This window comes from Eufriesea mexicana, unplaced genomic scaffold, assembly GCF_001483705.2.
Source record: "Eufriesea mexicana isolate 0111107269 unplaced genomic scaffold, ASM148370v2 scaffold657, whole genome shotgun sequence".
Taxonomy (NCBI): Eukaryota; Metazoa; Arthropoda; class Insecta; order Hymenoptera; family Apidae; genus Eufriesea; species Eufriesea mexicana.
In genome coordinates, this window is record NW_016908821.1 from 388,648 (window position 1) to 404,046 (window position 15,399).

Below are 15,399 nucleotides of genomic sequence, written 5' to 3' on the forward strand. Positions count from 1 at the left end.
TAAAAAAATATATATTTAAATAATTAAATTAAATAAATTATAAATAAAAATAAAAATGCATACATAAAGATATATACTTACAGAATCAGCAGGATGGGATACAATTGCACAAAATACACCAGCGATATATCCCGCAGCAAAAGTAACAACTAATTGTTCACCCTTTGTACATTCTTGCCTTGGTTTAGGAACTACATACTTGTACAAGAGTTCAAGCGTACGCTCAAAGCAAGCAAACTTCATCATTGTATATGGAATCTGACGAAGCCACAAAGGTACCAGTCCTTTATAAAAACCACTAAGACCTTCTTCTCCATATATTTTTGGGAAAGCTTCTCTCAAAGTATTTGCAAACCCTGGTGTAGTTTGAATCTTGACCTGTGAAAATGGCAAATACACTTTATGCATTATGATTTCTCCAATTTCATAGTAACTGAAGAAACTTACAATATACATGATATTGGACATGATGAAGTAAAAATGTGGATTGGTTGGAATAATATGGAGGAACAAAAGAACAATTCTATTTTGTTTTGAATGTAGAACTAATCACAAAAATGCATAGATAATACAAATGCAATATCTGATAATTTGTTTAAAACACGAAAGAGACAGTATTGATCTGACTGTTCTCTTTTTTAAATTAAATATTAAAAAAATTATCATGAGTACAAAACTGGCTGATAATTACTTTAGAAGCTTCAAGAGGAGCTAGACCAATGTCAGCAAAAAATTCTGCAGATGCTGAAGAGACTAAATATAAAGATGTCCTATATTCATATGAAATTTCTTCTCCAGCAAGAGCTGAGTAATATACTTTAAAGACTTCGTAAAGTCCAAATTTGAACATTCCTTGAATGGAGTAACCAAAGAATGTTGGAGCCCATCCTTTAACTAAACCTCGAGTTCCATCTTCAGCCAAAGTTACCTAAACAACAAAATATTTAAAATTGTAGTTATATATAAACAAATATATAAGCAAATATTATCAAAAATAATTTGTTTCTTACTCGGAACCCATTGAAAACTGATTTGTACTTTGCAGGGTCTACTTGAATACGACATTTCACTAAATCCAAGGGAGTGACCATGGTATGGGTGATACCACATGATAAAATACCACCCAAACCACACAGCATAAAATATTTATTTGATCCAAATTCACAGCTATCTAAATATAAAGAAAGATATTATCATTTAAACATATTAAATTAATATTGAATCTTTTAAACACATCTACACAATCTATATTTAATAAAGTGAATGAGAACAATCAATAATTATCAAGCAATGTATTTATAAAAACATTTCCGTCTATTATAAGTATAATTCTTAAAACTAACTTTCTAAAACTTAATTTAATTGATTAATCAATATATATTATAGTTATTATATTACAATAATTACTATTTAATCGACGATGAAAACTATCATTGATTAGAAAATGCGTACGAAATTTGAAATTGGCAAAATTTCAAAATTAGTATGAACGATCGTACTACCTTGGTCTAATCCAATAATAAACTTTTCAAGTACAGTAAGATATCTTTAATTATTTCTCGGTCACGGTCACCGTACTAACGTGAACTATTATTTTTATTCGAATGTCAACCAAGGCTTTGAGGACACCCGTACGCGCAATATTCGACAAAATGGCTACTTCTTATGCAACTATTCACATTGTGTATAACAATCAAATATAAAATATTTTTTACTGTCATATTAAAGAAATATTTTATACAAAATTGTATCTGTAGTTTCTAGAAATGCAATTTAGTATAAGATATATAAAAGAAAAGTAAACTATAAAAAAAAGAATAAATTTACATAAACATATAGGAATATAATACGCCATGCGGCCGATCTATATTCGTTATATAATCTGTCATAACTAAATTAAAAAATTTTGCAAGATGTACAATGAATTAATTGTTGATTGCAAAACGTAAACTTTATTCATTTTTAGGTTTATTAAAAGATATATAATCTAAATGTATCATTTTATCTTAAACATTATCTTTTTCATAATTAATTAATATCTAACAATAATATTTTATATCACATAATAATATTTATTAGTTTTAAATTTCTCTAAAATATAATGAATAAATCTGAATGCAATAAGAAATTAATTTTTAGTGAATGAATATCAATTACCTACATATAGCATCAATAAAATAGTTCTTCGATAGAAAATTATAATTTAATGTTAGTTAAATTACTTAAATTACATAAACATTATTTGTAAATTACTAACCACCCGATGCAACTGAAGCAGCGGCAATGTGACGATTTTTAATAAGAGCTTGGGTGAGTTCGGTCTGCCCCTGACATTTAGCTGTCATGATCGGTGTTCCAAATGGATTCATTTTGGCTACGTCCAATATTGAGGGCCACATCTTGTCTTTACCACTTTACCTGCATACACCACTAATTGAAGATTTTTATATAACAATTATATTAGTCTAAACTACTGGCTATAAAACCTTCAAAATTACGACCCTCGCCTCCGCCTGACAGGAAAAGAGTGGCAGAGACTTTAATAACGGAATCCGTTTAGTAATATAGTCCATTGATTATTACTCTATAGATAAGAAATCAAGTTTAAATACACTATGGCGATCTCTATCAAGCGTTATGCGAACTAACCTAAACTTCACTAAAATATGTTACTCTTTGATGTTTTCAGAGGCGTCGATTCTATTTTAAATATATTTTCAATGACTATTACGTTTTACATTTAATTCTCATAAGCACGTTTACTTTAACCAAAAATGATTTTTGCTCTTACAAATATACATATTTCAAAGTATGCGAGAGGTAGAATTCCAACACTTTTTTTTCGTAGTAGCACTAACAAAGCACATATTCCAGATATATCAATACATACAGTAGATTTAAATATGGTAATGTCATCATAAATGTGTATTCTATTCAATGAAAATTGTCTAGTAAAATAGTAAACATTTTTTTTTATTTTCTTTGTAGCCAGTTGCAATCGAAAATCCGTATAAGGAGAAACGAAAGTTATGCATTTTATGTAAACTAAACATTGAACCAGATTATAAAAATATACGTTTACTATCTCAATTTCAAAGTCGTTTTACAGGTAGAATTTATGAAAAACATATAACTGGATTGTGCGAATATAAACAGAAAAGAGTGGAGCAAGAGATGAGAAAAGCACAACAGGCTGGTAAGCAATACAGACATCAATTTTGTTCTTCTTAATATCATTTATCTATATCCTTTATTTATATTCCAGAATATATTATTATATTTTATTATATTTTTGTTTCAGGTTTAATGGGTTTTATGACTAAGGATCCTAAATTTGTTAATGATCCAATGTTATTTAATCCTAACTTTCCATTTAAACCACACAAGTTTTAAATAAAATTTATAGTCATTTTATGTTAATTATTCTTTTATTTTAGGCGCGCGCGCGCGCGCGTGTGTGTGTGTGTGTGTGTGAGAGAGAAAAATAGAGAAAGAGAGAGAGATCATTATAAGATATAATTATAAATTAATAAACACTATCAATAGAAAAATAAACTATGTCAGGATTAATATTAAGTGAAAATAAAATTTCAGACATTTGCATTATTCTTTTCTTCTAAATTCTTTTGATAATCTATAAGGACATTTTGGCAACATTCTATCCATTTCTTAATAGCACTCTCTAAGTTTTCTATTTTATTCTTTAATCACATATAATTCATATAAATAATTGATATTTATAATATGATTTAGAATAAATATTTTTTTTAGCTTTTTATTCTACACCATAATGTAGTTTTCAAAATTTTAACTGATTCTTCCCTTTGTTGTACTCTATTGTTCAATGATTTTAAATCAGTTTCATATAATTTCTTTTTTATTTCAGTATCAATTTTTCTATTGTTTCTCCATTTAAACATAATTTCTTGGGAGTAGAAATTTGTTGGAAAAGCTGCCTTTTCGTTATAGATAACTTTCTATTTTATAATAAAATAAAAAGAATTAATAATAGTATTTACTATTAATTTCAAACTTTGAAAATGTGATAATATTTTATATTTACTTATTGTTTCACGTTGTTTCACATTTATTTGTATTATCTGTGTTATTATTATTCCGAGAAATATAAAATGGAGAACAAGAGGATTTATTTACTCTCTGACTATTTTTAAATGACTTAACATTCATATTCCTAAAAATAATGCATATTTACTTGATACTAGGTTTTTCTTTTTACGTGATTAATTTTTATATAAATAATCTAATAATATTATGAAAAACATATTACATATTATAATTATAAACAATTAAGCATGATGAATTTTACTAAACACATTTGAATTTAATATTAATATAAATTTGTTTATTTTCCCTTTTTCAAAAATAATATGCGTTTCTACGAACATTAAATTATTTTAAATGTACTATAGCTAATTTATATATTATATTTGTTGTAATGAAAGTATAAATATAATACTTCCAGTAAAACAATATTTATGTAATAATTATAAATATATAAATATATAAAATATCTTCGTAATAAGTAATTAAAAATTTTAAATCCTGACTTAACTTGAATTTAATATAGAATATTTTTAATATTAAGTTTCCACTCTACATGTATACACTCATTGTTATACTTCATTGTACTCTAACCTTTATGAGTAAGTGACGCCGACTAAATACAATTGTTTAGTATATAAAAAGTATTAAATATATTATAACAGTTATATCATATTTGTTTTCGAAGATTATTTAAGTAAGTTAGTTTAATGTTATTATTGTATTTATTGTACAATGTGCTACATTTATATAATTACATTTATTTCAATTTGTTAATATTTATCAGGTAAAAATAATTTATATCGAAAAACTTTTTTTGCAGTGGCAATGGACATTAGGCCAAATAATACAATTTATATTAATAATTTAAATGAAAAAATAAAGAAAGAGGAACTAAAGAAATCTTTATATGCAATTTTTTCCCAGTTCGGTCAAATATTAGATATTGTAGCACTAAAAACATTGAAAATGCGTGGACAAGCATTTGTTATTTTTAAAGAAATAGCTAGTGCTACAAATGCTTTAAGGTCAATGCAAGGTTTTCCATTTTATGATAAACCAATGGTCAGTATTAACATGTAAAAATTATAACATTTTTATTGATGAAATAATAAAAATAATAATTATTCTAATTAATTCTATCTTAGAGGATACAATATGCAAAAACAGACAGTGATATAATTGCAAAAATGAAAGGAACATATGCAGAACGACCTAAGAAACCAAAACGAGTTGTTCCTGCAGCTGATGAAGAAGCTAAACGTGCCAAGAAACGTGCCAAAGAACAAGCTAAGCATTCTCAACAAATTGTTGTGGTACATGCTGGTTTAGTTAATACAGCTGTACCAGAACAGCCACCAAATCAAATTTTATTCCTTACAAATTTACCAGATGAGACCAGTGAAATGATGTTATCTATGCTTTTCAATCAGTTTCCTGGCTTCAAAGAAGTACGTTTAGTACCAAACAGACATGATATTGCATTTGTTGAATTTGAGAATGAAGTTCAATCAGGAGCTGCAAAAGATGCTCTTCAAGGATTTAAAATTACACCTTCTCATGCAATGAAAATTTCGTTTGCAAAAAAATAAAGTGTATAATAATATGGTCTGTATGAAAACATTGTTAAAGAATGGAAAAATGTGTGTGTGTTGTAATAGATCTTATTTAGAAATTTATGAAAATACATGCAAGTGTAATTAAAGACTTCTTAAATGAAGATTTATAAATAAGTTAGAATATGCTACATGCTATATAAATTCAGAAACCACATGTGTACAAAATTTTGTGATGTATACATACAAATCAAATTTCATACTGTACATAGCAATTAAAACAATATATAAAATTTTTTCAACAACGTTTTGTTAAATGAAGTCGTCTTTAATCCATTTTTATGATAACATAAAATATAACTGCAAAAGACTAACATTAATTAATTTAAAAAATGTTATAGTAACTTATAAATTTTTATTTCCATATTGTGTTGAATATCAGTACTTTTAGTTAATTTTTTCTGGCAACATAAAATGTAGCCTTAATCATTAATTGTAATAACTGAAATTTCAATTATTTCAAGATAAAAATAACTAAAAAATGAAATTTATTTTTTAAAGATATATTTACACATTTTTTATATATTGATAAAATAGTTGTAAATTACAGACATCAATTTTTTTTGTAGTTTTATAATCACTATACCTTTGCCATTTTAGAATGGCAATACTAATACTTTTAAAGTCCAAGCATTTAAAGCTTGAATAAAATTATTTTATAATTATAATTAAATTACATAAATTAATACTAATTTAAATCAATATTGTAAAATTAATATTTTCAATATTATATACTAAAACAATATTCCCGCCAAATAACTGATTTTTTATTTTTTATAAACACTACATTATTTCTACAAATTGCTCTGTGTTTTACAGAGTAGTCAAATTTTGAAAATTTTCAACATTAAAAATATTTGTTTTTACGTGAGTAATAAGAAACTAAAATAATTACATTTCTTAAGAAACTATAATTTTAAGTAGTATTATGATATTTTGGCGGGAATCAGTTGGCGTGTTGTCTACAGAGTGGGGGAGGGCTTCTTAGGAGAGTGAACGAATCGGAGTACAGTGCATCATCTCGATCAGGTCAGTCGCGTCTCGCTATTCGCGCAGTGAATTGTGAGTTGTTGCGTTAGGACTCGCTCATAGAGCATAGTTTTGTGTAGTCGACGCGCGCGATAGTATTAAAAGTACGCCAAGAAGAGAAAGATTGGGTGGTTCGTGTTCAGGTAATACATAAAAGAAGATTAAACGTTTTTATATACAGTGTACGTAGGAAAGAACACAGTCTGATTTTCTTACAGTACGACGCGCGCGCCGACTGAACGATTGCCTTTGTCTTCATACACACGAGAAATTTGAGGTGAGTGTCTGTTAACGACTTTTTCTCCAGTAAATATTGTACTTCTTCGGATGGTATGCGCATTCATTGTAGTGGAAGATTAAAAAACTCGTAGATAATTTTCTCAACGATTTTTTCGTCAATCTTTCACGCAGAACCGATTATTACTTACAGAGATATTTATTCATTTTCTTATAAAGAGATCGGTGATGGACGCTACCACGACTCTGGTGTTGCCATGATTTGTCGATCATGGCGTCCCTAGCAGCCAAGTGATGCTATCGTATGTGCCTTTAATAGCGGTTCTCCGAGTTATTATTTTGTTCTTATAAAAGAACATTACAAATTTTTGTCTTTCGCTATTATTATATGTTTTTCTTTAGGATTATATATATGGAGAAACAAATAATATATAGGCCGCTTAATATTTTTGAAAATGGCGGGCGCGGAAATTTCAGAAAGTATTCATTTATTGTTGTAATGGCCTTTTCTTTAAAAAAATTAACAATAATATTAATTATAATTTCATTATTTCGAAAAGAGTAATAATATTTAATTTATACATATATTTATTAGAACGTTATGTATATGTGATTAATTTTGCATAATTGTTTTATTTGACCGCAATTAACCGGTTACAAAACTGCCGCTTTATGATACTCGATATGGACGTATTAGGCGCATAATTTATACTAAAGTACAATAAAACACAATTAATATCCTTAATTTTTTTTTTTTGATACAATTTATAGTGGAATATATATATATATATTAAATTTAAATTAAATAAATTTTATAAGGAAGTTCGAAAATCGATAGTCATATAAAATTTTGTGTTTTTCTCTATATAAGTATTTTATATTTTCAATGCAATGCAATGTTTATTAATGTGTAGTAATGTGAGATTAAATTTTGTAGAAAATATCTACGTGTTTATTTATAAGAAATACAGTTCTTTAAATAATTACTGATATGAATATTTTTGATGTAAATTCATTTTGTTACTTTTTTTTTCATTGAACTTAATCTACTAAATTTTATATTAAAAGTTAGTAGCCATAAAATTATTGCGTAAATAAAACTTTTAAATTAATATTTACATTATAGTATAGAATTTTTAATTATGCAGTGATATAAAGGATTAAAAATGTCAGATGACAATTCACCTGTTGTTGAAGAACAAAAAAAGAAACGAGGTAGACCAGCAAAAACAGATAAGAATACAGTTAAAGAACCCAAAAAGCGAGGCAGACCTGCTGCTGATAAAAATAATGTAGTACGCACTGCAAAATCTGATAATGAAGATGATGCATCGCCTGTACCTGTTAAAAAAGGGAGAGGACGACCAAAAGGATCTCATAAAAAGAAGGTATGTTTTAATTTATAAAATAAAAACTATTAATTTTTATCTTATTATGAAAAAAGAGTATTGGAAGGGAGACTAGGTATTTGTAAAATTGTTGCTGTATATTGTTTTTTTCATTTATTTATTTTTAATGTACAAGAAATTAGAAAATATATGTTAATTTCAGCAAGGTTCAACTAAAGGAAATGCTTCAGGACGGGGCCGTGGTAGACCTAAAAAGAAAGAAGAAAAACCAGAAAGTACTGGTGAAGAAGAAGATGAGCAGGAAGAAGAGGAAGAAGAGGAGGAAGAAAATTAAATGTAAAAAAATAAATTCAATGTATCAGAATTATTCTTTGAAAATTTTTAAAAAACTGGCGACAAAATTAAAACTTTTAAGTTTGCTTTTTATATCATAATCTGCAAATTAAAATAGTAAAGTGGTAACATATTATTTTTAAAAACTGAACAAAAACTGCTCAAGTTCCAAGGAAGTTATATGAAATTATAATTTGTGATAATTATGTTTGCAAAAAAAGAATTGCACAGAAATCTGAGTTAAGAATATGTAAAGCACTTTATAGTATTTACTTTTTATTATAATTACTCTTAATATAATTATTATAATTAGTATTATTATTATTCATTATTAGTATATTATTATCATTATCATTATCATTATCATCATCATGGTTATCTTTTAAGTATCAAAATGAAATTTAAGTATTTTAATGGGAGAAATTTTGAACTTAGAAATTCAGATCTCATAAGCTGACTTGGAATTAAAACGAAGACTTTGGCTAACTTTAAGATATATGGTGCATAAATACATTATATATTTCTTACCTATTTTGCTCCTGTGTATGCGTGTTATAATTCTTAAAGCCAAAAATTACATACAAATTTAATAATATAACATATAAGAAATATGAAAAAAAGAGTAAAATACTTCTTGTGTGTATCATGTGCAAGAAATATCCTTTTTTAATTACATTTGAACAAGTGAACATTAACGTCATTTTTTAAACACGTATATGTGTGAATGTCAAATTTGTATCGAAGTAAATAAACTTATAAAATGACTCTCTTATTAATTGTTATATTATGTATATATACTCTTCATTAACAATACATTGTATTCTAGCTAAAGGTGTACCTCTGAAATTTTGTTGCTATATTACAATATCACAAATACATTTAATTGAAATCTTAAAAATTATATTTAATACTATTTATATTTAATTTTTTAATACTACTTAGTAAGTTGCTAGAGAAACGAAATTGAATAATATCTATCTACAATAACTATATGGAAAATCCCAAATTTTTACTAATATTTAAAAGTATATCTATTACTTTTTTGCTAGACACTTAATTTTCACACGCTAAATAAAATTTTTCTAGTATTAAATAGAAACAGAATAAAATCGAAATATTTTGTACTATAAAAATTAAAGTTTTGATTGAACAATTGACATTTCATTTCACTGATGTATTTTCAAAGGAAAGGATATGAAAAAATATATATATATATATATAATTGAACTTCAAGCACATAGCAAAAATTGTACATTTATGAAAAACTGTTATAAACAGTATACAGCGAATTTTAATAATAAAATGAAGTCTCAGTCATTCTGGTCTCTGCTTTTCTATTATGAAATTATTAAATTCAGCATAAATCCATTTTATGGATATTGTCACATTGAAACAAAGAATTCAATTTTACTATATTATCATATAATTTTTATGATAGATTAAACTTTAATACCTAATATATTCTGAAATATCATCCCATATATAAAACTTATGAATTTGAATTTTATCCTTTGAATTCAAAGATATATACAAACTATTTGAACATTAAGTAAATATGTAAATCTACTGAATACTGTAATTTTTAATCTATAACAGTTGTAAGTAATACAAAGTTTTTGAAAGATTATTGTAAATATTTTGTCAATGATTTCCAAATAGTTCAGCATTTTCTTCTGTATCCATAGATTGATATCCTTGCTGTAAGATAAAGTATGCTACACTAACAACACATTTATCAATTTGAGCATAAAAATTTGTATACATACGCGTCTCTGATGGTTATTGTAACATTCTTCTAATAATTCAGTTTCCCAGTCATCTTCCTCTTCTTCACCAGGATCAAAATTATACATTGGCATGAGTCTATGTCTTAAACGTTCTAACTTTCTTTTCCTTGAGATGATTATTACCTTTAAAAATGTAATATATTGTTAAAATATTTGAGTTAGATATTATAAAATTATTAAATTCTTAACAGTAAAAGAATTTACTCTTAGTAAAAGCAGCTACAAACTAATCAAATTTTAAATATAATATTACAATATTAACTGACCAATAAACTTAAATTATACTACAAAAAGGTAATAATACCTAATGTAGAAACATTTATCCAAGTATTACAAATCTGCAAATGAAAGTTAAAAGAAGATTATGATTTAAATATAAAAGTGATATCGCTACCCATACCACAGCTGATAATACAATAACAAAGACCACTACACCAAGCGGTACAAAAATGTATTCTATTCCATCTGGTGGGCCAAATTCATCAAAAATTTCTGTTGTTGTAGACATATATATATTGGTACTTGAAGTTTCAAAGGAAACTAATGTACTATTAGGTAATGATGTGACAGCCTTAGTAACATTCCATAACTGTTGTATACTTCCGTTTTCTTCTGTAGAATTCATATATACTTCAGATATTCCATTAGATGTGTTACTTGCCATAGTGGAGGTATAATTTTGAACGTTGTCAAATAGTATTTCAGATGTTACAGAATTTGTAACATTTGTTGTGTTCATTTCATTCATTATTGTTAATTAGAAACCTGCATTTAATCTTTTATCAAAAATGGAATTTTAAATATATCGAAAAAAAACTCATCAATATCTACATTATATATGCTACAAAAATTTTAATTTTCCAAAGTATACAATTTGTATTAATATTCTCTCGTCACTTGTTTACTTTGTTACACCAAAAACAGTAAACATAATGTGCAAAAAGCATAACAGTAAATATGTTGCTATTAATACATTATTAATATTAATATTTTAATTTATCATTATATCAGACACTATATTTGATTCTATGTGCTTTGAATAGACATAATAAGTAAGTGTATCACTTTATCACATATTTATAATCATAAAATATAAATAATTTGTAATGAAAATCACAGTTATCAACTTAAGTTTGTAAACAAATCGATTATTATGCATTTTGATAATTTTTGTATTATACTACTGATAATACAGTATGATAACAATTTCGCTCCATCGAGAATGTTACAACTTAATTTTTGTGCGCTTCTTCTTGAAACGTTCTTTTTTTTCTTTCTTTTTTTTTTTTATTAAAAATTTGTCGATCACTTGACGTAAATATTAAATTATCTTTAAAGTACAATTATGTGCTTCCATTTTTCGCACGACTGAATTGTTGAAATAAATATTTTTCTTTTGAGTCTGCAAATTCACCATGGAGTCTACAAATAAACCATTGCTCTATTTGGAACATGATTTCATCCTTTACACAAACAGAAATTTGATTATGTTTTTTCCTTTAGTTTTAACAATGCATATTGATATCGCAATGCAGCTTTCTCGCATAGGTATACTATATATGACGTACATATGACAACTATCGAACTGTTCCTAATTGAAATGTATTATTTATCGAAGTCTTATCGAGATATATTTTTATATCGATTTTAATATCTTCCGTAATTAATATAATATATATGAAAATATTAAATAATTATAATCATTTAATTAAATTGGATTTTAATTTATTTTTAAAGATACACAAATTTTGAATTATTTGTTAAAATTATCAGTGCTGCAATATAAAATACAAATATACGTGCATGCGCATGCGCATATGCACATATACAGCACAAACAGTAATAGCAATTTTTGCTTCATGCTTTAATTGTGCTTTATTTAAAATTTTTTAATTAAAAATAAATTGATAGCTATACATATAAAAATATAAATTTTTAAGAAATGTAATATTTGCCTTTTCTTATACATTAGATATATAATTATTTTTATTATAAAATATTTAATAACCTTTTGCAAATTTATGAATACTTAATATTAACATTATTTTACATAAAATATACTGAAAATCATCAAAATTATTTTTCAATTTATTTACTTGTAATTGCGATTAACACAAAATTTATTAGACATAAATAAAAGAAATGAATTTTTTGTATTATTTAATAAAGATATTTATTTTGGTAATAAAGTTAAATTATATATACCGTTGAAACATAAATTCAGCTACATATAATTCATAAAATGATTTTCATTCTTGTTTAATTAAAATTAAATGATTTTAATTCAGATCTTTATATCTAAGTATTTCAATTGTCACTTATTACAGTGGATAAAGATGTTTCTAATACATTCAAATAGTCCACAAATGATATTGCAATATTTGTTTAGAAAAATATATTTTTAAGAAATTACATAAAGTAGAATAATTGTGTTTTTACATATGAAATTCATAATTTCTTTCTTTATTAATTACCAATATTACGAATTATGTAAAAAGTTCAACAATATCTCTTTATATAAGTATTAGACCTTATAATAATAACAAAATTATTCAACGTTTTTTATACTAAAAAACAACAAAGCTGTAATGAAATGTGTATTTTACAACAAAGATAGATTTACATGGGAAAAAAATTGTAAATATTTAACAAGGAAAAGTGATATTAGAAATTATTTTACCAATATTGGAAAATAGAAATTACAATCAATACAGGAAATAGGAAGTCAAAACGCAAATTGTGGTACATAATAAATTTTGAAGACATAGACACTGAAAAAAAATCAGTGTTTTACTTTCCGTGTCCAATCCAATGATCCAAAAAGAGTTGAATTTTTCACACACAATCATTACAATAAATAGTTTTCATTGCTTTAACAGTGTTCAAAATATATTACAACTTTTATAGTGCTTATACTATGAAATCATTTGTATTTGTAATTAGTTCCTAAATCTTAATTATATTAAATTTTGTTCGTTGCCATACATCTGTACTCTGTTTCGTATTTTACAATTTTTTTATTAACTTGTTTTCAACAAGTAAGAGAACTGCACGAAACAAGAGATCAGTCATTATCAGTCAATGAAATGATATTTATAATATTATATCCATTTTGCATATAATAAAGTTACTACATAAACAAATTACATTAGTTAAATAAATTATTTGCATAAAGGAAGAAACAACAAGTGTAAATAGTTATATTATTTGTTACTTTGTACTGCTGAAATTTTTGGTAAATATGATAAACGTTTTAAACGTTGAGCTTAATATTCAATACAAAGTTAACTATATTTTCCATAAATTCAGATTTACGAAAGTGTAAAAAGTTTTATTTAATTAAATCTTGTAAATTTATCATTAGTAATTTTCAATATCACATATTGTACTTTATTGTGAAGTTTTATTAAGTACTTGTAAATTTTTTTTTAAATTCTTTAATTACAATGAACTACGGAATTCTTGTGCTGTTCATTTTTATGATATTGTTTCCAGCAGTTCTTTTGTAGTACAGATCTACTGACACACAAAGATTTAGGAATCCTTTTAAATTTCGATAAAGGTTAAATCCAACAACACGATATTATACGAGGTGTTTTTTTTTATCCTATACATTCTCATATCTTCGTTACTGTTGTTGGTATGGAAAAATGTGTCACGACAAATTTATTTGGTACAAAGTTAAGAATATGATGATTCATGTTTTTTTTTTTCTTTCAAGATTATTTTTTCAGAGTTGTGAATCACTATTTTGTATGATACATTAGTATAATACACATCAAGAGGAATTCAACGTACTGTAGCACTATGACTTTTAAATAACAAAATCACGTTAAGTTAAAGCCATAAAAAATTCAGTGACTATAGCTTTTTGCATATGAGCTGGACACCCATCATTTTGAAACCATATTTCTCCTCGGTAATGGACAACATTTACAAATCATAGATAAGTAAGTAATATATTCTCTCCCTTACGCACATCGTCTCTTTCAGTTAAATTAACTCCTCAAGCAAAATAATCTATGTGTCCAATACAGATAAATAAATATACCATTAACGTCCATGTAATGTCAATGTTTGGTGCGATATGAAAAATCAAATTATTGGTTCATATTCCATCAAAGGAACATTAAATATAAAATATCTTGAATTCGTAAAAAATTAATTGCAATTACTTCTTCATGGTATATTCTTACATTACCGAAGAAGTATGTGACTTCGAGATGATGAGTGTTCAGCCCATTATGTGAGAAACATATAGAATGCTCTAAATTTATTTTAATCTTGCCTGATTGTTGAATAGGTTGAGGATCAAGAATTTTTTGGCCAGTAAAATTACCAGATTTCCTTCAAAACTCGGAAAAAATGTTCTTGAAAAAAAGAAACATGGTTCATAATATTCTTAACTTTAAATCAAATAAATTTATTCTGACACATTTTTTGTACCCGAAAAAATAACGAAAATATTAGAATGTGTAGGATAAAAGAAACAGCTTGTATGTCCATTGCATAATTAAAAAGCTATCACCTGTGACGGATTTGTACAATCTCCTATTGTCATTCTATACATTGCCATTTCTGTTATTCCATGGTAATGAACAAAAGCTGCTGCAATTACTAATACATGGAAGATTTGATGACTCTGAAACTGAATAACATGAATTATTCAGTGAATTACAAAAATTGATAAAATCTCAATTAGTTGAAAAGCAGAAAAATAAATATTTACCCAAATATCGAACTTGCCTGGGAAAAATCGTTCAGGTACTCGTAATGCATAAAACATTGCACCTAAGATATATAAACATCCCATTAATATTAACCATCCAAGAGATGCTTGACTAATTGCTTTAAACCAACCCTCTGCAATGGCATAATGAACTGCTGGTATTACCTAGAAAGAAGAATATGATAATTTTAATATGGTAACATATTATTTAACACAACTTATTGGTTTCTGATTTCAAATTTTAATAAAATTCTTTA

The 15,399-nt window shown here is 25.7% G+C and overlaps 7 protein-coding genes across 13 annotated transcripts in view; 3 read left to right on the forward strand and 4 right to left on the reverse strand.

The window, feature by feature from the left end:
- The window catches only part of Mpcp1 (Mitochondrial phosphate carrier protein 1), a 3,401-nt gene extending 829 nt beyond the window's left edge, over nucleotides 1-2,572 (reverse strand). The window contains exons 1-5 of one of the 2 annotated variants that reach the window (XM_017898279.1): nucleotides 2,487-2,572; nucleotides 2,258-2,418; nucleotides 1,011-1,171; nucleotides 692-928; nucleotides 82-378 (exon numbers count right to left, since the gene is read on the reverse strand). In XM_017898279.1, coding sequence (XP_017753768.1) covers nucleotides 82-378; nucleotides 692-928; nucleotides 1,011-1,171; nucleotides 2,258-2,399 — 837 coding nt within the window. In that variant the 5' untranslated portion in view covers nucleotides 2,400-2,418; nucleotides 2,487-2,572. Of the gene's footprint in view, nucleotides 1-81; nucleotides 379-691; nucleotides 929-1,010; nucleotides 1,172-2,257 lie in introns of both variants that reach the window. The other variant, XM_017898280.1, reaches the window with a different exon arrangement.
- A 174-nt stretch (nucleotides 2,573-2,746) lies between these two features.
- On the forward strand, nucleotides 2,747-3,437 carry mRpS18C (mitochondrial ribosomal protein S18C). Of its 2 annotated transcripts, none has more exons than XM_017898343.1 (3): nucleotides 2,747-2,820; nucleotides 3,110-3,196; nucleotides 3,302-3,437. In XM_017898343.1, the coding sequence occupies exons 1-3, from the start codon at nucleotides 2,775-2,777 to the stop codon at nucleotides 3,391-3,393; spliced, it is 225 nt and encodes a 74-aa protein (XP_017753832.1). In that variant the 5' UTR covers nucleotides 2,747-2,774; the 3' UTR covers nucleotides 3,394-3,437. The 2 variants fall into 2 exon arrangements, with proteins under 2 accessions (XP_017753832.1, XP_017753831.1); XM_017898342.1 differs by having other exon boundaries at nucleotides 2,753-2,906; nucleotides 2,989-3,196.
- An 89-nt stretch (nucleotides 3,438-3,526) lies between these two features.
- On the reverse strand, nucleotides 3,527-4,645 carry LOC108546255 (uncharacterized). The gene is given in 5 exon segments (XM_083287388.1): nucleotides 3,527-3,614; nucleotides 3,616-3,701; nucleotides 3,777-3,904; nucleotides 3,907-3,977; nucleotides 4,641-4,645. Coding segments are annotated over 5 exon segments (378 nt in total).
- A 245-nt stretch (nucleotides 4,646-4,890) lies between these two features.
- snf (U1 small nuclear ribonucleoprotein A snf) lies at nucleotides 4,891-5,654 on the forward strand. Its single transcript, XM_017898344.1, has 2 exons — nucleotides 4,891-5,127; nucleotides 5,211-5,654. Exons 1-2 carry the CDS (start codon nucleotides 4,891-4,893, stop codon nucleotides 5,652-5,654), a joined length of 681 nt encoding a protein of 226 aa, XP_017753833.1.
- A 1,068-nt stretch (nucleotides 5,655-6,722) lies between these two features.
- D1 (D1 chromosomal protein) lies at nucleotides 6,723-8,627 on the forward strand. 3 transcript variants are annotated; one of them, XM_017898346.1, is made up of 5 exons: nucleotides 6,723-6,850; nucleotides 6,926-6,984; nucleotides 7,164-7,246; nucleotides 8,093-8,332; nucleotides 8,496-8,627. In XM_017898346.1, the coding sequence occupies exons 4-5, from the start codon at nucleotides 8,111-8,113 to the stop codon at nucleotides 8,625-8,627; spliced, it is 354 nt and encodes a 117-aa protein (XP_017753835.1). In that variant the 5' UTR covers nucleotides 6,723-6,850; nucleotides 6,926-6,984; nucleotides 7,164-7,246; nucleotides 8,093-8,110. The 3 variants fall into 3 exon arrangements, with proteins under 3 accessions (XP_017753835.1, XP_017753834.1, XP_017753837.1); XM_017898345.1 differs by lacking the exon at nucleotides 7,164-7,246; XM_017898348.1 differs by lacking the exons at nucleotides 6,723-6,850; nucleotides 6,926-6,984; nucleotides 7,164-7,246 and adding an exon at nucleotides 7,942-8,011.
- A 1,698-nt stretch (nucleotides 8,628-10,325) lies between these two features.
- LOC108546332 (uncharacterized protein C3orf18 homolog) lies at nucleotides 10,326-11,183 on the reverse strand. Of its 2 annotated transcripts, none has more exons than XM_017898351.1 (2): nucleotides 10,814-11,183; nucleotides 10,326-10,536 (listed from the first exon to the last, which is right to left on the reverse strand). In XM_017898351.1, exons 1-2 carry the CDS (start codon nucleotides 11,159-11,161, stop codon nucleotides 10,342-10,344), a joined length of 543 nt encoding a protein of 180 aa, XP_017753840.1. In that variant the 5' UTR covers nucleotides 11,162-11,183; the 3' UTR covers nucleotides 10,326-10,341. The 2 variants fall into 2 exon arrangements, with proteins under 2 accessions (XP_017753840.1, XP_017753839.1); XM_017898350.1 differs by having other exon boundaries at nucleotides 10,808-11,183.
- Nucleotides 11,184-13,880: 2,697 nt separating this feature from the next.
- AdipoR (adiponectin receptor) overlaps nucleotides 13,881-15,399 on the reverse strand; it is a 4,694-nt gene continuing 3,175 nt past the window's right edge. For both annotated transcript variants that reach the window (XM_017898299.1, XM_017898300.1), the window contains exons 6-7: nucleotides 15,143-15,307; nucleotides 13,881-15,061 (exon numbers count right to left, since the gene is read on the reverse strand). In XM_017898299.1, the coding sequence (XP_017753788.1) occupies nucleotides 14,927-15,061; nucleotides 15,143-15,307 (300 nt within the window). In that variant the 3' untranslated portion in view covers nucleotides 13,881-14,926. The remainder of the gene's footprint in view (nucleotides 15,062-15,142; nucleotides 15,308-15,399) is intronic.

Excerpts from the sequence above, each read along its gene's own strand:
- mRpS18C (XM_017898342.1), top strand. The coding sequence starts at position 2,775 with ATGATTTTTGCTCTTACAAATATACATATTTCAAAGTATGCGAGAGGT. Across the intron at positions 2,907-2,988 it reads ATACAGTAGATTTAAATATG|CCAGTTGCAATCGAAAATCC; the intron begins GTAATGTCATCA and ends TTTTCTTTGTAG. Across the intron at positions 3,197-3,301 it reads GAGAAAAGCACAACAGGCTG|GTTTAATGGGTTTTATGACT; the intron begins GTAAGCAATACA and ends TTTTTGTTTCAG.
- snf (XM_017898344.1), top strand. The coding sequence starts at position 4,891 with ATGGACATTAGGCCAAATAATACAATTTATATTAATAATTTAAATGAA. Across the intron at positions 5,128-5,210 it reads CATTTTATGATAAACCAATG|AGGATACAATATGCAAAAAC; the intron begins GTCAGTATTAAC and ends ATTCTATCTTAG.
- D1 (XM_017898346.1), top strand. The coding sequence starts at position 8,111 with ATGTCAGATGACAATTCACCTGTTGTTGAAGAACAAAAAAAGAAACGA. Across the intron at positions 8,333-8,495 it reads AAGGATCTCATAAAAAGAAG|CAAGGTTCAACTAAAGGAAA; the intron begins GTATGTTTTAAT and ends TGTTAATTTCAG.
- LOC108546332 (XM_017898350.1), bottom strand. The coding sequence starts at position 11,161 with ATGAATGAAATGAACACAACAAATGTTACAAATTCTGTAACATCTGAA. Across the intron at positions 10,537-10,807 it reads TATTATCAGCTGTGGTATGG|GTAATAATCATCTCAAGGAA; the intron begins GTAGCGATATCA and ends ACATTTTTAAAG.